The 21,801-nt window shown below is 36.5% G+C and overlaps 1 protein-coding gene across 8 annotated transcripts in view; it reads left to right on the forward strand.

Annotated features, from left to right (window-relative positions):
- LOC127435071 (transcription factor EC-like) overlaps positions 1-19,829 on the forward strand; it is a 67,734-nt gene extending 47,905 nt beyond the window's left edge. Inside the window, exons 1-9 of one of the 8 annotated variants that reach the window (XM_051688230.1) lie at positions 4,070-4,101; positions 4,228-6,376; positions 6,874-7,110; positions 7,418-7,519; positions 10,298-10,418; positions 12,994-13,050; positions 13,574-13,649; positions 14,452-14,599; positions 18,747-19,827. In XM_051688230.1, coding sequence (XP_051544190.1) covers positions 6,317-6,376; positions 6,874-7,110; positions 7,418-7,519; positions 10,298-10,418; positions 12,994-13,050; positions 13,574-13,649; positions 14,452-14,599; positions 18,747-19,235 — 1,290 coding nt within the window. In that variant the 5' untranslated portion in view covers positions 4,070-4,101; positions 4,228-6,316 and the 3' untranslated portion in view covers positions 19,236-19,827. Of the gene's footprint in view, positions 1-2,855; positions 3,077-3,785; positions 4,102-4,227; positions 6,377-6,873; positions 7,111-7,417; positions 7,520-10,297; positions 10,419-12,993; positions 13,051-13,573; positions 13,650-14,451; positions 14,600-15,416; positions 15,487-18,746 lie in introns of those variants that run through there. The other 7 variants (XM_051688231.1, XM_051688234.1, XM_051688229.1 and 4 more) reach the window with 7 other exon arrangements.
- Positions 19,830-21,801: the final 1,972 nt, after the last annotated feature.

Genomic DNA, 21,801 nt, shown 5'->3' on the forward strand with positions numbered 1-21,801 from the left:
CAGTGTTGATAACATTTAGTTTGACTCAGTGGTTTAAACTAGCAGCATGGAATATTTGCAGTGTGTTTGTGTGTGTGTGCGCAGTAAAATGCAAACAATACTGCAGAGTGTGGGAAATAAATCTCCATGATGAAATTGGTCCTGCTTGACAAAAGTAAAAAAAATACAATAATAATAATTCAAAACAATGTACTTCCCCCAAGCTGTGCTCAGTATTTCACAGTTCAGCTAAATACTTTTAAAGGTAACACTTTACAATAAGGTAGTATTTGTTAATATATATCTTTATTAATGTTAATTTTAACATATATTTGTGTACATTAAAATTGTATACATTAGTTAATACATTACGAATTATCATGAATTAACAATTGTATTTTTTAACATTAATCAAGATTAATGAATGCTTTTAAAAATAAAGTTCATTGTTAGTTCATGATACCTAATAAATTAATTAATGATAACAAATAGAACCTTGTAAAGTGTTACCCTTTAATGTCCACACCAGTATCAGAAATTAGTTAAGTAAGGATGCTTTCTGTCTAGAACTGAAGCCTAATTTTGGTCTAGAATTGATTCTAAAAATCTAGAATTGATTTTCTGAGCAATTTTTTATCTTTACGAGAGCACATATTCTTTTAAACATAAAAACACACAGCATGTTGCCCATTTACATCTAAAATACTTCAACTGAAGCCATCAATTTAAATAAACCGTCGCTGTTACAAAATTAAAACACAGTGGCGATTTCTCAGGGCCAGCAAAGCCTTCTCTGCTGGCCTAACATGCCAAATAAAAAAAATATTTTTCATCCTTTCATTCTCAATCACCTTTTTGCCTAACGTATTTTTAATCACTATCCACTCTTAATTAATCTACAAACAAATAGAGAAAACGAAAAGTTTATCCAGTCAGAATTTATTCCTTGATGTTTACAAGCGAAGTGTGACAACTGTTTCACAAATCGCATGCCCAAAGACGAGTTCGTTAGCTGAAGCAGCACGTGAGTTTGAGCTCCACCCCGTCAGGCCTTCAGAATTTCCACAGAATCCCTCAACACTGCAGTGAATAGGCATCTAAAGTCAGATTGTCAGATTCATCAGCCAATCAGATTGATTTATTTGTTCTTGGTGGGTGTGATCTTTAGGATATGTCCCAGTCGAGGCCTTCTAGCTGGCCTTGAGTGACGCAATCACGCTTTAAGTGATGTACGTTATTCAAGAGCAAAAGATCAAGCTGTCTGACGAGTCGGCTGTCATCACCATTGAGAAAGAGATCCTTATGGATTTAAAAACACGAGATGTTCTGCATGACCGTGTGATTGCTTAATTTATTAAACAGGAAAGGAGGACTGATTTTCACTTCAAGTAAATTGGTAAGTGCTTTTTGCATTGTTACAGCAACATCAGGAGTTTTCTAAGTGTAAATTAGGCTGCTTGAGCATTCAGTGTCGGATCAAGTTTTGATAAGTAATGCTGCATTCCAATCAACTAGGAAAGTCAGATTTTACAACTTCCTACTAGGAAAAGTGCAATGGAATGCATCTTGAACTCAGAATTACAACTTGTAGGCTCGTGCAGAAATTCTCAACTCCGATTTCGCCGAGATGCAGGGGCATGATGTCACACAAACATATCGACACTCAGGGAGATATACAAAGTAATTGATAAACACTCACTTTATTAAGTAATATCGATAAATGAGTAAAGCTTGTTTAACAAACGCCTGCAGAAACAGGTGTATAAAACATTATAATCTCTTTTGATAATCATACACCTGTAGCACACATGCTAGCGCTGCAGCACTGTTTATCAGTTGAGTTGCTAGGAGACATCTCTAATGAGAGTCAAACCCCTGCTAAGCTAACGGGAGCAATGCAGTTCCAAATATGCATGGAATGCATTTAAGGTTGGAGATATCAAGTAGGAATATCCCACATCCAACTTGAATGGAACGCAGCATAACTGTGTACCCTGACGAAATGAAATTTATTGCAAGCAACATTTAAATAACAAATATTATTAGATAGATTTTTCCAGGTATTATAGACCTTCTTGGTAGATTCATATGAAAAATTATGATTTTTGAATGTCTGTTCGGGAGACGTTCATTTCACAAAACAGTCATGCTGCAGTTAAAATTAGGCTTGCTTGAGCATTAAGTGTCGTTTCAAGTTCTGGCTTTCGTGCGTGGACGTGTTTTTAAAATGTCAATTGGTATTACTTGTTAGCTGTGACATAATGTATGATGCCCAAAGGCATATGGTGTCTTATTCATTGTGAAACTGTGTTTTCTTAATGGCATGAATCACACTGGAGGCCTAGATTTGAAACGCACGGCCCGCCACTGTTAAAACATCAGTGCAAAATAAACAATGCATAAGAGCAGGCCTAAGCTTAGAATACAGTAGAATATGATCAAATATATAAAATGTTACATGTTAACATTGTGAAAACAACAGCAAAAATTACTTACTGTATGAATTCACTATGGAAGCCTATATGGGGCATTTTTGCTTTGATACCTACATAATTTTTGACTCTGGTGTGCACATGTGTGAGTTAGTCTGCACTTCGTATGATTTATTTTTCATTTGTGTACATGTGTGTGTGTTAAAGAGATAACCTATCAGCAGAATCTGCTGAGTAAGCTTTGGCCGGGCAGGAAAGAAGCAAGTTCAAAATAACAGCCATCATCCTTCATTCCGCTTGGTGTCCATAGCACCTGAAATTCTGCCTGTGTCAGACCTTTGGCTGACCACTAGAGCTAGAATGATCCTGTTCAGAGGAAGCTGGAGATGAGAGAAAGCTGATGTGTCATCCTCTCCAGGCCTGCGTTTCTGCACACACAGTGCAGGAAAGCCACACACACATTTATCCTTCTGCTTTCCTGCTTGCATGCACACTGCACTGAGTGATGCCAGCTCTAAATTGTGGTTTTCAATGCAAAGAGCTCTGAACATTTGTGCATGTTGCTTGTGAAATATTTGCTGACCTGCTGTGATACCTTCAAGTGGACAATGAGCTGCTGCTGTGTGGTTAAAGTCATCTCTCTCACTGAACTCCAACTGCTGCCGGTATGTAGCTGCAAAAAAAAAAAAAAAAAAAAGGGAAAGAGAGAGGGATTGCATTAGATTCAGTGTCACTGCAAGAGAGATTAAGTTCAAATGCTATTTTTGTGTTTTGTAATTGTTCTTGAGAAAGAGGTTCTTCCTTGACGTATTGGACTGGTCACTGTGGTTAACACAGAGCAAAGCAGTGTTAGTGGCTTAGATTGAATTGCTGTTACCCTGAAACTATAAAATAGCTTTTTAGAGACATTAATTTGTGTAGCTGTGGATTAAATTATCTGCCAAATGTATACATGTACTTGGAACACCTATTTTTGGGGTTTTATTGCTTGGATAAATGGACAAAGATACAATCAACCCATTTGTGATTGTAACAAAATTGTAAAATATTTATTGCACCTGTGATATTTTGTGGGAATTAAGTTTTACGGTGAATAAGGTGGTCGATATACATTGTTTTTTTTACGAAGGGAGTGTGTTGAGCCTATGAAAACATATATATTATAAAATATATGCCAAGGGAATCCAAAAATCACAAGCCAAAACCAAGCTTGTTGGAAAAGGAACAATGCTTGATGTGTATGTGATTCCTTTCTTACTTTGTCTGTGTGTGCAAGACGTGGTATTACTTTCTCTTCCCTTTAGAAAGTGTTGTGGTCTAACTGCATTACCTCTTAGGAAGAATATTCAGCGTAGCACAAACGGCTTTTTTGAGAAAGAACAGCTCTGTATCTGTAAGTCAAGCCAATATAGAACTGACCGGATTTGACTTCTCCATCCAATTTTGTCTCTCTATGACACCTAAACTTTTTTAGCCGTAAAAGTTTTTGTTCATAATTTCTACAGCTGGTAAAAATCGCCCACCTCCCCAAAGTTTCAAAATTCAGATTTTTTTCTGAAGTGAAACCAGAACTTGACTAATCCTGAAACAAAATTAAGCAACATCAACGCAAGCACGATAGATTACACTTCGCCATTCAAGACACAGTTACAGGTTTTCCAGGCACGATACACACTTGAACCATATTAAGGTAAAGGAAATGCTCTTGTTCATTTTTTGATTTGATTAGAATCTCCTTTAGCAACTTTAAGAATGCAGATTATTGTGTACAGATTTTTTCTCATGATATCATTCATTTTTGTGCAATATGGTGTAGTTAAGCAGACCAATATATTGGATATTGTTGTCCAACTGGATGCTACTGATCTAACAAAAGAAGAAGTTGAGAAGGATGAGTTGAAGCACATCAAGATTTTCTCTGTTGTGGTAGCTTGACTGTACAGATTTCCAGCATTTCTTGTCTGAGTGGTTTATACTGTTAACGATGCAGTTCCATAATGGCTTGGCTGCCACCAAGCCATTATGCATTTAGAAAAACAAACACAACTAACATCTTTGAATGCTTTTGATTTATTTTAGCATTCAAAGTGACCAAAAAGTGCATGTTTTGTAATATTACCTAGCCTAAAATTGTTAATTCTTTATTTAAATATCTAGCATTCTCATTTTTATTCACATTTGGCATTAAAAGTCAGTTTATGAATGCACAGTAGAAGAATGTCAAATTAATTTACACTAGGGGGTGCTGTAATGCATATCCTGAAAACTGTATCTGTGACGTCTTAGTACACTAAAGTACACTAAAACCAACTCATAATCTGCATGCTAAATATTAAATCAACCCTTTAGAGTGACTGTACTCTGATCTCCACGCATAGGTCTTCAACTGCTTCATTAGAGATCAAAATGATTTCAACTTCAATCAAATTAGCATCTCTAATTAGTTATTAGTCATATCTCTTGCCTGTACATCAGAGAAGGAAAATGCAAGTCAAGGACGTGCCCCTCAAACACAACTAGCAGCAAGCAGGATAACCCTTCCCTTACCGTCTGCAGAGATGAGCTCTCAGACACACAATTACTTCTTTCACCTTTGCCTGGGATAAAAGAGAAGTTACACGCTAGGTCTTTTTTGAAGACAAATCCAGTGTGTGTAATAAAAAGAGCTTTGCAATGGCTGATAAACAGAGACAGGCCTCTGTTGAACTGTTGAATATGTAGCCAGAAGGGCATGGAAGATCCGATTTGGACACCAGCTTCTTAAATTCATCCTTCAAGAGCTTAAATAACTATTTCAGAGTGTATGGGATAATATTTTCCATTTAAAAACTGAGTTGAAGGGTGAGAAAGTTCTTCTGAGGCCAGAAACCCAGTGTGTCTTCCAATAAATGTTTCTGATTCAGAAAAACAAGTTTTTAAAGGGACAGTTCACCCAAAAAAAAATGTGTCACCCTGTCATTATTTACTCACCCTCATATTGTTCCAAACATTTATGACTATCTTTCCTCTGTGGAATATAAAAGGAGATGTTAGACAGTATGCCTCAGTCACCATTCTTTTTTTTACATCTCTTTTACAGTAGTGTTCCACAGATGGAAAAAGCCATAGGGGTTTTGAATGGTTAATAATTTATTTTTGAGGGAACTATCTCTTTAATTGTAACAGTAAAAGTGTCTTTTTTAAATCACAAACAGCCATATTGGTATAATAATAATAAACTGTCTATTTTTAGCCAATGTTCAGTAAAAGTTCATTTTTAGATTTTTCCAAAAATACTTTGACCACCATAAAACTGTCTTTACAATTGTGCTTTTGTGAGCTTAGGCAACATAACAATGACTACTAGAGGCAGCCTCTGTCACCCCAAATGAATGAACCCTTCCCATATTTAGCTTTACGATATGTTGTACACTAAAATTAGGGGAGTGAACAGTTCACAACAGTTGGTTTTTGAGAACATATAGAAGGCAATGTTGTCTAGTGAGTCTCATCCAGAGACAGGCCCCTGGGTCATTTAGAAACCACACAAAACAAGCAGTATTTGTCTGTGACCCCCTCAAGCAGAAGTGACAGATGGGGGAAGTCATGGATTGGTCACTTCACGCAAACAGAAGTGGGCGGACCCATTGAATTAGTGATATAGGGAAAAGACACTGGCCCTGCAGTGATCAAATCCGTCAGATCAGTAATCTAATGGCTCTCTGTTTGTGGTGATTACTGCGACCTGAAATAAAAGGAAAGGCCTTGCCCTCGTACTAATTAGGTCATATAGTTTCTCCTGGCTAGCTTTTAAAGACTGGACAGGGACCGGAGAGAACAGTCACTCTGAATCCACTCTACAGTCTGGGATCTTACCTACCTAGTGCTCCTAAACAGGACAGCAAGTGGACGTATAGGGATTGAGAATGCCACATTTAACTGACTGTAGTTTCTACAAGATGAGAGACGCAGCTCGAGTTTCCAATGTAAGAACTTGCTCTAACTTTATAACTTGCATTCCATTTTGATTCTTGGTTTTGTTAGTTTGAGTTTTTGGCTACTGTTGGCTTATATTGATTAATGGTGCAAACATTTGGTAATGTTTAAAGACTGATTAAGAAAGTTGATAGTGTTGAAGAGATCAAGGCCTTGAAAAGGAGATTGTTGAGTTGGTGTCCACTTACTGATGCTTAAATTAAAATAAATAACTTCACAATAATGTACTTTTGTATAAGGAGTCGTGTTTTCTAAAGGATATTCTAAGCCAGCTTTGGTTGAATTTGTTTCATTTGTTGATTCAACTGACTATCTTTAGTCAATGGTCAATAAAAGTAAAACAACAATGGAACAAATTCTATCCTTATAAAAAGTAATATGAAAGATCTACATCATTGTTTATACATTTCTATCTAAATATCTAAAACCTGCATAAACTAACCAAGACGAAGGATATGTAAAAATGTTCTTCCTCTTCTTCCCAAAGGTTCAAAGCCATCTGGAGAACTCCAAGTACCATCTCCACCAGACCCAGCAAGTCAAACAGTACCTAACTTTGGGCAGCAAGCTTGCTAGCCAGGCCCACCAGGTTGCCCACCCTCACCCGGGCCAAGCCATAGGCACCGTGCCCGTCATGCGCAACGGACACATGCCGCCTGTGAGCGACAGCAGCATGCCAGGAAGCCCTGTCACCCTGCTCACATTGACCAATCACGACAGCGAGGTGAGTACTTCCAATTATCTCAACCCCTTTCTTGTCTCTGCATGTACTCATCAATAACTTCAAACATGTTGACAATAAAATTGTCAACTACTCTGATATGAGGTGGTTCATCTACAACTGTTATCTTTCTGAGATGATGAATCATCTGTTATGGGTTAAGGACCCGGTTTATTCACACGTCTCTCACTTGCACTTTACATTGACTGATGAAAATGAAACAAAAACGAAACACGAATACAGAGAAACTACCAAATTCAACAACTGTTGATGAAGAACAGAGTACACTATAATCACTGTTTTCTTTTAGTTTCCAATGGATGAAGTTATTGATGATCTTATTAGCCTTGAATCTGGGTTCAAAGATGGGGGTTTGGATTGTATGGAGCCAGGCATCATGATGCAAAATAATGTAAGTATAAGCCAAGTTTATTACTACATTGTATAAAACTGTTACTTCCCCTGTCATTTATAATGACCTGTAAAATGTCCATGCAATTATATAAATAACCCTGTCTACATCTAAAATGTAAGCTATTTGCATGTTATGAACTTGCCAGCTAACCACCACCTAAATACACACAACTGCAATGTTAGGGAATCCTAACTTTAAATGGATTGTTCATGCAGAAATGACAATCCTGTCATCATTTACTCACAAAGGACATGTTGGTTAGATGACAGCCTCACTCACCATTCACTTGCATTGTATGGAAAAAAGATACAATGAAAGTGAATGGTTACTGAGACTATATACTTTTGTGTTTAATAGGGGAAAGAAACTCATACGGGTTTTGAAAAAATATGAAGGTGAGTAAATGATAATGGAAAATTAACTTTTGGATACCCATAAGACTGTATGTTATAAGGATATATGGTGTGTTTGTGTATTTAAGTGGTGGTAACTGGCAAGTTCATAACTCTAACATTGAATAGGAGGCTGTTTTGGACCACTTAATGCTTTATAACTCAGTTATTAGACGATAATAACACATTTATAACACAAAAAACATGCACATTTTTGGTAAGCTTGGGGAAAAAAAAGGGTTTGTCATTGGGGTCTCATGGAGTCCAGCTGAGAGTCAAATTTCACAGTCAAAGGATGAAAAGACTTAAATCTCAGGCTTTAAAATGTGGAAATATACAAATTAGTCTGTTAATGACGTCGGCCTGCAGATAGGTATGTCTTAGAAGAGCCTGACTGATGCGTTAATGAGTGATATCTTCATAAACACCAATTCACTTTTTGCTGGAACTTTAAAAAAAAAAAAAAAAAAGTCAATTTTGGGTTAATCAATGCTAAAATATGACTGCATTCTGCTGAGGATTTGCAATTCAGCTAGAGCTAATGAAAGCCCTTATATAGGCATCTGGGCATACAAGTAGCCCAAGTATGTGTGAGACCAGCATGAAATTGATAAGATCATATATTGACATTAGCAGCTGGACAAAGAATCACTTGAGACATGATTACAGCAACACTCGAACTCACTAGAGAGGTATGTATTACTGAGAGAGAGACTGTCAAGGAGCATTCTTCTAATATGTGTCAGAAATAACACAAAACATTAATTGTTAAGGGGCAATTATTTGCCCCCGAAGTGATTTATGAGGGTAAATTACTGTCTAACCACTTAAAACATTTACTTTTTGTCTAATCACTTTGACTTTTATGTCAAATGTAATCAATTCATTAAAGGGATAGTTCATCCCCACCCCCCAAAAAAGAAAAAAATCTGTCATCATTTACTCTCATGTTGTTCCGAACATCTTCTTTCCTTAGTGCATCAGCAAAAAAGATGTTCGAATTTTTTTTTGCCTCAATCACCTTTTACTTTCAGTGCATCGTTTCATCTACAATGAAACTGAACGGTGACTGAGGCTAACATTCTGCCTAACATCTGTTTTTGTTCCACTGATGCAAGAAAGTCATACAGGTTTGGAAGAACATGAGGAATTTTAATAATGATAATTTTAATTTATGGGTGAACTATCATAAATTCGCAATCTGAATAATTCGATATGCTGTTACCTATACATTTAGATTCACCTTTAATTTAATCCATTTGCCTCTAATTTAACTCATTTAATGTGATAATGCATATATATATAGGCCTAAAATAAAGATGTTACAAAAAACAAATATAGGAATACATAAAATAGTTTTATTACTTTTGATTGATTGCTTTTGATTCATAAAACGATAAAAACACTTATATTTAGCCAATGATTAAAATGAGGAACAGGATGAGAGAAAGTAGTGATGAAATGTATCAAGGGAGTTTTGTATCTGAGTAAGCAGTCAGGCACTGGATTGAGCTAATATCTTCTCTCCCAGTGGACTTGTTCAGAAATGATACCATGCTTAAACGGATCAATTCGTTCTAATTAGTCATACAGCACGACACATCACACCGTTTCCCCATGTCAACATCTCAGCTAACATGATGGTAACGGATTGAAGTGATTACGACGTGAGCAGTCAAGGGGCTGTGGCAATCTTTCATTTTGATATGCGCGCTCTTTCTGCCACAGAGATAATGGAGAGCATGTATGAGTGGAAGAAAAACTAGCAGCCAGCAGACACTATAATATAATGCCACTTCTGTAATGCTTTGACCTCTTTATAATCCTTTACCACACTCGTTTTGTAAGACAAGATTTCACCCATAACACTCTGACAGAAATTGGCTTTCCACAGTTTGTGGGGTTGGTAGTCGGGGGAAAAATAAGCAATTTTTCAGCAATGTTGTGGAGTGAACAATAATTTAAGCTTGCAGCAATATAAATTGAGATATCTTTTGAAACAATGTGCACAGACAAAATACTTCAGCTGGCTCAACATACCATTGTTTAGCAAAAAAACTTAACTTGCTCCATAGCACCCTCTTTCGTCTCTGCCAATCAGAGCATGTGTTAATCCAGCGCTATAGGAGCTTGATAGTAACAAATGTATTTTTGCATATAACACACACACACACACACACACACAAAAAATGCATAAAGAATTACATATGCACACAATAACTAACCTTATTAACATCCAATTCCGCTGCTTAAAGATAGTTCACCCAAAAATGAATATTCTGTCATCATTTACTCACCCTCATGTTGTTCAAACCTGAATGACTTTCTTTCATCTGTGGAACACCAAAGAACTCTTACTCACAAACACTCTCTTTCTCGAAAGGTGTCCCTGAACAACAGCATGCTGGATGTGTACGGTGGAAACCAAGGTATGACTGCCTTTCAAGGTGGACTGACACCCCTCTTATGCCCCACAAAGCTCTCAGTTAAAAGGGAAGTCACAGGTATGCAGCCTGTCCCAGAAGGACCTGAGCTGTTAGCAAAGGCAAAATAAATTTATATAAGAGCAGTTCAGTATTAGAAACTATAAAAAGCATTTAGATCCAAAATCTGTGACTGCTTTTAAAATCAGTTCATTTGAAAGAAACTATATCTATGATATATATACTACATACCATGTCTTTAATAGGTATGCATAGATAGACAATGCAAATCCTGATTAGCAGAGCTTTATGTATACAGTAATGTTCAAAAGTCTGAGGCTACATTGCAAATCTAGGATTCAAAATCTAATTTAAACCTTAACATTTTTAAACTAAGAAACTTTATGATGTAAAATTAATACAAACTATTTAAGAAACACATGATTCGGCACTATTTCTAAGTCAAACAAATTTGTGACATTGAACATGTTAACTTCTTTGTCCAAAAGGTAAAAAACTAATCAACAAACAATGTTTGTACAATTCATTTTTAATTTAAGCCTGTTATCATAAAGTTTAAGCTCTTACCCAAACCTAACCTAACCATAAAGTATAACCCCTTTCCCAAACCCTAAATCTAATCATGATTTTAATAGGGAAATAACTTTTGTGTACCACGGAGTAAAGAAAGCACTGAGGATTGGAAGGTGATGAGAGAACCGTATATTACATACCGTATATTATATTAGATTACTGACATACATTACTCATTTGTATTTCATAAATAAATGTGTAATGAGTAAGCAAAATTGATCAAGACATTTCCTTTCTTAAAATAAATTGTTGTATAGGAGGCTAGCTAAAATTTTAATTTGATTCTGTTCATTGGTTGGTTTCTATGGGGATAAAAGTCGCTCTTTGTCGTATGAGACAAGTTGTACGATATCTTACCATTTTGTCAACACCTATGAATTATTACGAGTTCTCTAGAGACTATGCTGTTAGATTATAAAAACGCAAAAATTAATAGCAAAATAGTAGGATTTTCACGAGTGTTCTTTGACTCACTGTATAAAAAAACAATAAAATCCTTTATATATACACTACCAGTCAAAAGTTTTGAAACACTTGACTGAAATGTTTCCCATGATCTTAAAAATCTTTTGATCTGAAGGCGTATGCTTAAATGTTTGAAATGAGTTTTGTAGACAAAAATATAATTGTGCCACCATATTAATTTATTTTATTATAAAACAAAAATTTAATTAAAAAAAAAAGTTTTTGAAATTGATGACTTGGACCAAATAATAAAGAAAAGCAGCCAATAAGTGCCCAGCATAGATGGGAACTCCTTCAATACTGTTTAAAAGCATCTCAGGGTGATACCTCAAGAAGTTGGTTGAGAAAATGTCAAGAGTTCATGGCTGCAAATTCTAGGCAAAGGGTGACTACTTTGAAGATGCTAAAATATAACATTGTTTTGATTTATTTTGGACTTTGTTTAGTCACAACATAATTCCCATAGTTCCATTTATGTTATTCCATAGTTTTGATGACTTTACTATTATTCTAAAATGTGAAAAAAAAAAACAAAAAAAAATTATAATAAAGAATGAGTAAGTGTTTCAAAACTTTTGACCGGTAGTGTGTATATATATATATATATATATAAATAAATATAAACTAAAACTAAAAAAACAAGAACATACTGTAAATAGATCTAGACAAAGCAAACCCAAACAGACTCACTCCACATCTGTTTTTCTAAATGGCCAGAGATGTAAAAGCCAAACACAACCCGTGTGTTTCATCTTATTATATAGCAGTGTGCTCTGTGTTTAGCTCGGCATTGTGTTCTCCTCATTCTTCATTATCAATGCTTCAATGAGCGGAATATGGAAGCATGTATTCTTAGCATGATAGACAAGTCACAATGCGTCCTTTGTGGGTGCCGTTTTTTTCTTATGAATGTCATGCATCAAGTAAAGCTAATTGATTCAGGAAATAGAAAGGATGCCTAGAAAACTCTTCACTCTGGCAAGAAAATAAGTGCATCACTGTCTTTCTCCTATAAGGGTGCTGGAAAGCGCTCTTGTTTGGTTACATACATCTTAAATGACCTTATTGAATCAGCAGAAAAGAATTGAGAAATCCAATCACTGCTCCCAATTATATAATTTGGAAGAATGCAAATGCGAATATGAATGCTTAAGTATTTTTTGTCTCCCTTTCACCCATTCTAGGATGTCAGCAGATTGCTTAAACTGTTAATCATAAGGTCAGGAAGGATTAAAAGAAAATACTCAGCTTTTTATACAATAAGACAGAGATATGGTGTTGAGGAGTCTGGGGTGAATGATAACAGCTTTTTCAGGGACAAAAAGAGGACTTGTAGTGAAATGTGTCTGCATGTGTTGGGTTTAACAGAGGTTAGTTTTGTTTTATGGTACTTGACCAACGTCATGATTCTTAGGGATTGGATGAATTTAAATGGCTAAGAAGCTGTTAAAACTAAAGAATCAGACATTATTAAACTGACAACTTGCTTTAAAGACACATTTATTACATAAAAACATCACCATCTTCTGGATCTGCTATACCACACAGATTAATTTATTCAATAACTAATAACCCTCTCTGTCTTCTTCACTTACAGAACAAGATACCAGAGTCATGGCCAAAGAAAGACAGAAAAAAGACAATCACAATCTAAGTAAGTCCCCCCCCCCACCACACACACTTTAAGGATATCTAACCCTGGTGTTCTTGATTCATGTTCTTTGGGGTGAAGATACCATTTAAACATCAAAAAGTTTTATTGCATTTATTTTTACAATGTGTTTTTGCTTGGGCCAAATTGATCCCAGACAAACATAAAAGCCATATTTCATTATAATTATTGGGGGTTGAACATTCAGTAATATCTTTTGAATGAGTCATGGCTAGATCACATGAAAATATTTTACATTTAATATTTGAATGGAAAATTTAAGGGTTAAATTCAAAATTACTGTTATTAAAATTAAAAATATTTGTACATGCACATCACTGGGGTTTCTGGGACCCCAAACCCAGAGGGTTAAATATTGAATTTAATTATTTATATTTAATATTATACTTATAATAGATCAATTAGATTATTATAATGGATAAATGATTTATGTTTTTAATTATTTATATTTAATATTAATATTTGGCATGTGCTGTATGATTTACTTTGCTCTCTTAATTGCCAGTTGAAAGACGAAGGCGATACAACATCAACTACAGGATCAAAGAGCTCGGAATGCTGATACCCAAATCAAATGACCCGTGAGTTAAAAATCTTACCGAATTCACACAATTCACAGTCAAGCTCAACTCTAAAAGTCAGACAGCACCTGGCAAAGAAAAAAAAATACATCAGATATAGACTCATGAAGGGAGAGCAAGATGACATTGAAGCAGTGAAAATGACAGTACAGTACTCATTTTTCAAAGAAACACCTACAGAGTGACAGACCACGTCAGAACAGATCACCATTTAAATGATGAAAATGAGGTTCAAGGCAAAATATGGACCATTTAAACCAAAGTTTAAGCACAACTGAACGCAGAGAAGAAGCAAAGTGAAGGGAGGCAGTCCATGGCCCCAGCTTAATTGAACTTTTTATGGAATTTAAATGGAAGGCTACTGCTGTCACCTTGCCATTAACACAAGATAAAGGAGATTATTAGTTCCGATCAGGGCCAACATCTTATTCCAAAAGAAGAGACAATTTCACGACACTTTCCTCCTCTTAAAAAGTAATGGTATCGGGAATGACTACACTTTAGCTCAGCTTCCAAAGTCCAATTTTTTCCTACTTCCTTCGACACCTATTTTCACTCAGGGATTCATTTTACCACACAAGGGTCCACAGAATGGACTTTTCTGCAGACGTACTTAACTATTCCATTAAAATTCCCATTTAAAGGCAAGGTAATGTCCGAGAATGAATAACTGGCCATGTAAATCACAGTTTCTTAGTCCTGGAAAAAAAGGAGACCCTTGTGAGGCTTTTCTCTGTGTATGAAAGTTCTGCTGATGCAAAAGCGGTGCTGAGAAAGGTTATCTTTTACGTTTCTTTGGCAGTGATATGCGCTGGAACAAAGGGACAATCCTCAAGGCCTCGGTGGAATATATTAAGTGGCTACAGAAAGAGCAGCAACACGCCTGCGATCTGGAGAGCCGACAGAAGAAACTAGAGCAGGCCAACAGAAGACTTCTGCTACGAATCCAGGTAAAGAGACAAAAAGAACAAGAGAGCAAGTTAAAGATGGCTATGAGAGAGAGAGTGACAGACCTGACCTGACCTGACTTTAGAGATGGTGAATGGTTATAACAATGTAAGAAAAGAAAGAGGGAAAGGGAGGTATGTAACCCTGTTAAAAAGGAATAGTCTGGACAGTCTTAAACCTGAGATTGTTTTTAAACTGGGTTTAGATGGGCAATGCTCGGCTGTCAATGGTTACAAGCTGATTAAGCTGGTTATTGTTGCAAGTAGACTACCTTAACTAGTATTGCCATCACTACTTTGACACTGTAGCTTGTCAAGCTTAAAGCTACTCATAAAAGTAGTTGGGTATTTAAATATACTATAATGATCAGATTATTTCTTTAAACAATGAGGATCTCAGTTAGGGTGACAGCATTAAACAGAATTTGAACAGATAAATTTACACTAAATACCTCCAATAACACTAGAAAATGCAAACATTTATATAAATTAGTCAAAAACTTAATATCAAACTATTTTATAACTTTTCATAACATATTTTAACATATTGAGTATATCACTTAAAATGCTGAACAGGGACTTTGTGAAACTGTCAGTTCCATTAAACCTTTTTGAACAAATTGATACAATAAAATTAATATGACTTCCCATGCACATAGACTATGATGGGTGATCAGCTAAAATTAGCATTAAAGTGTCCAAAAGAAAATGGTTTTAACTGGCCATTTAAGTTGGTTACCAGCTAAACCAGCAGGGAACTGAAATAAGAAAGGGATAACCTAATTCTATCTCCTCATTCCCTTCCCCATGTGCCTGACAGCCGAGCGGCCTGCTCCTATTGACGTTTGTGACTGCCTTTCCGTCCCTGCTTTGAAGCACAGTGAGCTGAGGTAATTACCTGATTAATAAATAGCGAGCTACAGCTTTGTCAGGCGCGGAATAGGCCTGGAATTAGATTATGAGGGCTAATAATTTTGAAGAGCTGGTCTTCTCGTGCTCTCTCATCTGAATTTATGCATTACATTCCCACAGTATTGACATATACGTGGACCGGGCACGAGTTGTCTTCACACATGTGAAGACATTGCAATTAGCCCTTAAAGTAATTACCTTGAAGCTCCCTATCCAAAAGCTAATGCTAATGATGCCTCAGTTGAGTGTCTGAAGATACCCACATTGAGAGGCAATACAATAGCTCATTTAGACTGTCTCCGCTACAGATACTGCTTGGGAGTAATAGAAAAATATGAAACCATTGCATTTAACATAGATACTTGGGGAGTTACTAGCTAAAAGAAGCGACAATACTGACTTAACTAAATTTTTCCGTGACAGTAGTTAAGATTAATAGTTGTTTTGCAAATAGTGTAGCTTTTCCAGGAGCAAGCTACTTTTTCCAACAAGTGCCAGTGTAGCATGACAAAACGTTTTTAACATAACATTACAGACCTATTACACACGAGCGAGCTGAGGAAATAATCAAACACAAGATTCTCGTAAACTGTTGTCACAGTATGTAATGTTGAGGCTGATGTTGAGCCTAATGTAGAGTCTGATTCATTCTAGTGTACTGATAAAAAAATATAGTCACTGATTTGTGCATTATATGTCTACTTTTTATATTGAAATATTTAGTCAAATGCTTCTGTTCGTTACTATGTTTCAACTGATTGTATAAATTAGAGTGTCTTCTAGTTCTTTTTATTTTAAGTAGTTTGTAGTGTACAGGGAGCTAACTACTTTTTCAAAAGAGTAGCTTCACTGTAATTTCACTACTTTAGATTATATGCAGCATGTACAGTAGCTTAGCAAAGTACAGTATTTCAATGCAGCTTCCTCAACACTGCACTTGCAAGAGTCACAAGTCAGTAGGTGAGCTGTACACATTTGCACATTTTGTTTGCAAATGGCCTGCCACTCGCTACTGTTTTAGTGAGCCGAAGGTCTTAGCGAGTTAATGATTATGTGCCAGACTTTGTTTAGTTTTGGGATAGAGAAATGGAGCTGCCCTGCTGGGCATAAGGGACCGCAGAATATAGCTCTCTGATGGATGAGTTTTTGAAACTGGATGTACCCTGTCATGTGTTTATGGCACAAACTCGCCCGTGGGGCCGGTAAAGGCCTAAAGCAAAAAAGAAGTAGAGGAGATGTAGAGTGAGAGAGAACGTGGTAAGATGAATAACTTCTGGTCAAATTAGGGGGCTATTTAAGGCCATCTATCATTTGCTGTCAGAGTTTGCCCTCAAATGCAAAGTGTCACAGGTGATATGAAATAGTTGTGAAATAATGCAAGGGGAACTAGAGGAATTATATAGTGAACAAAAGATGTTAAACAAATCAAAAGTATTTTCTCACTTCATGAAATGTTGTCTGGGATGCTTTTTAAACAGTACTGAACAGCCTGATCTCATGAAATTTACGTGACTGCGGCGACATTTTAGCAAAATTACATTATGTGGTTTATTACACGTATCAAGGCAGTTCCAAGGTAAAATGTCCACTGTGTGGTGATAAAAGTGAGTTGCATGTTCTTACAAACATGTTTTAAATCAACAAAGCCTCCATACCCAAAACCTTTAACATAAACCTAAGTGCTAGTGTCATAAAAGCAAATGTGAGATGAAAAACACAATTGCTGAAGCAACCACTAATTTTGTGTGGATTCTACTTACGTGTAGACTCTCATGCTCTTCAGGACCTTACCCTGTTCTTTAAATCGCTAATCAGTTGAGCTGCTGTGCAATTTGATCGAACTCGAACAAGCTTGTAAATGTAGTTCAGGAGTTCTCAATGGGGGCGTTCAAAGGATGCCAGGGGGTGCTGAAAGCAAATTAGTAGAGAGGGGGGCGTTAGGTTACAAATGGGGGGTGTTTATCACTCATAATAATCAAATCTATCGTCAAGTTCCTCTTTGCATTAAAACGGTTATCTAGACTTGGAGCATATCAATTGTTTCTCAATTATATGGGTTGCTATGCATTTGTACTGCGGTTCACCTGATTCTGAAGTCTAGCGACTCATCTGAAGTATCTGGTTTAGCAGCGTCAATTACACAGGCAGAGGCACAACCTCGGCTAATGCACCTGTATGGCTATGTAGATGGATACAGCTCAATGGACAGAGCAGCGCGAAGCAAAGAAAGTGCGGTTTTACTTGCAGACCAGTCTCTAGCTCTTAAACATGCAGCTCTGCAAGAATCAGTGAGAAGCAAGGCATGAGAAGCAGAAACCATTTGAATTTGGCCCAGAATTTTACATCACCACCCTTGAATTTACTATAGTAATTCTAACTGTACTTTAGGGAGAAACAGATTGATAATAAATATTATTATATCACTACTTCAGCTCTATAAAATTTGTCATAGGCTACATTAGGGGAGTGAGGGAATATAATTAATTTTTGTTACAACTTATAAATATTTATATTTTGTATTTATTGTTTTTACATTTGTTTAGAGTAGGTCTACTGTTTATAATTTAAAAAATGTCATAGTTTGTTTTATAGAAATCATGTTACATCTAATCATGGTAGTGAAGAAGATCCATGCTTCCATGTGCTTGCTTACTATGGTCTTGTTACAAATACCATTGTTAAAACTATAAAAATAAATAATTAATGAATAAATAAAAATTTTCAAAAGTAGGGAGGCATTCATCAAACACTGATGTAGCTGGTTATGCAATGCAAAGGTGGTTATCATCCACTATTGTAAAGTGTTTTGATGTCATAAAATAGCATTGTGTGACGAACAGGGTGAAAAGTGAGTGTTTATGATCTGAAAATCTGACGTTTTACTTGTGATTTGTGTGAAACTGAATACAAGTCATTGTTGCTATAGCGCCTCTAGTGTTTATTTCAGAAAACTGCTGCGGCATTCAACGAGGCACGTAAAAATCATTTCGCAGAGGTAATGTGATTCTATGAAACCAAGTTGGCATTGAAGGAGTTCCTATGTATGCTGGTCACTTTTGGGCTGCCTTTCCTTCACTATACGTTCCAACTCATCCATTTAAAATAATTAAATGAAAACAATAAAGAAATCATAAGTTCAAAACTCAAACTGTCAAAGGCGTAAGCACTTTAGGGCCTCTTCGAATGAAGGGCCAGTTCGTCTCTCATCCACCTGCTTGTGTGTTTGTGTCTTTAACAGGAACTGGAAATGCAAGCTCGCGCTCATGGTTTACCAAACATGGCTCCTTCTAGGGGAGCTGTGGAACTTTCATCTCACCTCCAAAAACAGCAACAGCAACAACAACAACAACAGCAGCAGCACCAGACCCAAATCCCAGCGGTGCCTCCAATCACCCAGGGGCCCCTGCAAGCTGTTCAACCACCTCTCTACCCTCAAGAGGACATAAGTAGCCCGGAATACATCCAGAGAACACCCTTGCCGACAGCTATGGATGCTGGGAACACTGGAGAACAGACTGATGGCTCCACAAACTTCTCTGATCCTCTCTCCCACTTCACCGACTTCTTCGGCACCTCCTTGAAAGAAGAACATCGACTGGAAGAGATCCTCATGGATGACCCTCTCTCGCCTTTCGGAACTGACCCGCTTCTCTCTGCCGGATCGCCCACAGCATCCAAAGGAAGCAGCGGGAGCAGTTTTAGCTCAGAGGAAGCAGATGAGCTTTGACTGTCTGGACGCCAACTTGAGGCCTCAACATGAGCCTTCATATCTGTAACACTGTGTAACTGACCTCCCATTTTCCTTTGGACTACAAAGACGGCAAGAAACCAGGCCTGTCTTGCGCCAATGTTGAGTCAGACACATCAAAAAAGGGAGACTGACTGATCTACTGACATTGATCTACTGTATAAAGGACTGCCTTTTTGGCAATAACACTGGCTACATATACCAAATGGATTATCAAATGTATATTTCTGAAACTTAATGGCATTGTTTATATGGACCAGTTTTAAAGGAGTTAGGGAAAGATCTTTTTGTGCCTTTTCCAAAGCTAGCTAACTTTATTACCACTGAAACCCTAAAGCAATGCAAATGTAAATATACTAGGAAAAAAAACCTAACATGTCTTTCTATGTTTTATACATAATGTATTTTTCCAAAAGCATACCTGTTCATGTATTTATGTTTTAATCCTTGTATTCTTTAAAAAAAGAAATTTCTTAATCTAACATGTTACTTTTATAATTATATAACTCTAGGGGTGTGGGACAACACAATAAACCCCCTTTTTAATAAAAAGAAAAAAAAATGTATTTATTTCATATACTGTACTAATAAGTTGCAATCAAGCTCTTAAAACATACAAACAGTTGATGTACTGAATTTCTCATTTTCCAAAATGAAATCAGCATAGTAGTCATGAAATATTTGCTTTTTAAAAATATTTATTTTGAATGACTTTATGGTGCTATGGAAGCCTTTCTTAAACCAATTTCCTTAGGAGATACATTTATACACAAAACACTGCCTGTTTAGTCTCTGATGGGCAGAGATGCAGCTGCCTTAGGTTTCGGACGCAGCCACAGACAAGTGCAAAAAGCGTGCAGGCCTACAGAGTGATAATGACACTGATGAGATCCCGGAATTTCTGAAGTACTGCCCACTGTGGCTGAAAGTTTGAGAGACATATTGATTGACCACTGATGAGTATGACCCCTTACCACAGGCCACTAATGACATGGAAAGATCCCCTAATTACATACAAGCGGCCATTCGAACAGCCACTAACAAAAAGACCTTCCGCAGCAGACATTTTTTCCATAGACTCAAATGAGACTCCAAATCCCAAATGAAGAGAGTTCTACTCCATATACAAACACTAACTATAATAAATAGTTAGCAACAACATGTAAGACGTCTCACACGGCTGCTCTGAGCCTAGTCAAGTTTATTTAAAGTTTTATTTTGGACTTGTTTAAGAGCCCTAGAATAGGCAGCCTTCTAAAGAAACATTTCATTAGCAGACATTATTTAGCCAAAATCGAAAATGAAATAACACATTAATAATACAACAAACACTTGCAAGCGAAGAAACACGTCAATGCATTTCAGCAGATAGCTCGTGCTTCATCAAAGCCCAGCTAAATTAATGTTTGAGAATGTTATTAGTTATATGTTTCTCTGTAATGAAATCGAAAAAGCTTCGGCTTTGCATCTCCGCCGCATACGAAAAATAAAATTGAACTGCCACATCATCAAGCTCAGATACTCAAACTACAAAGTGTTGAGTGATGTTTACGCTTAATTGGCCAGAGCAATTACCGAAAGTAAATATGGATTTTCATTAAATTACAAACATGGAGAGGCTGTGTGGAAATGATTTCTATGGGCACAATTCCCTATTTCCTTTTTCTTAGCCACTTCCAAACCACATTTCATGCGCAAACACGGCTCTTTGATTTTTGTCAATAGATTCAAGAATTGAATATAAAGGAACAAATATTATGTTCAGCACAATAGTGCAATCATACTATCGTACGCATGCCATCATGGTCCCCCTTATTACTACCAAAGCCTGCAACTAGAGACGCAGATCTCCAATTTTTGTAGTCGGATGAGAAAACTGAAATAGATTTTTTATATTTCTAGAAAAAAGTAAGGTGCTTGCCTTTGCAAAACTCACCACCACTATGTCAGGGTGTTGCTATAGTGTTGTTACTAGTCCAAGTCAAAAGCTTCCAGCCCCAAGTGTAAGAAATTATGGTCCCTAGTTATGGCTCAGGTCCTTCCTTCATTGTAACTCTATGGGATTTTTTCAACCTGGTCTCATAACAAGTTGTAATAACGTACAAATTTACTCAGACATAAATAAACAAACCAACTAATTATGTTATGAGGATTTTTCCAAAGTTTAACCCCTAACCCAAACCTAAACCTAACCATGATTTTAATAGGAAAAAAGAAAAGGGCATTTGGAAGGGAAGCACATTCCAGGTTATTGACTTATATCAGTCATTTGCATTACATACATAAATATGGAATTAGTAACCAAATTTGTTCACAGACATTTCCTTTCTTAAAATAAATTGTTGGATAGGAGGTTAGCTAAAATTTGATACCTGTATTGTACTGATTTGAAATTCTTTGTTGATTGGTTGGTCTCTATGGGAACAAAAGTCTTGAGTCGTGCAAGCCAAGTCGTATAATATCTTACGATTCGCCATTTTGCTTAGACTTCGATTGCTTAGAAACTAAATAGTACACCTCTCCTCATCAAGTCGCACAATTTGAG

Source organism: Myxocyprinus asiaticus, chromosome 45, assembly GCF_019703515.2.
Source record: "Myxocyprinus asiaticus isolate MX2 ecotype Aquarium Trade chromosome 45, UBuf_Myxa_2, whole genome shotgun sequence".
NCBI classification, from domain to species: Eukaryota; Metazoa; Chordata; class Actinopteri; order Cypriniformes; family Catostomidae; genus Myxocyprinus; species Myxocyprinus asiaticus.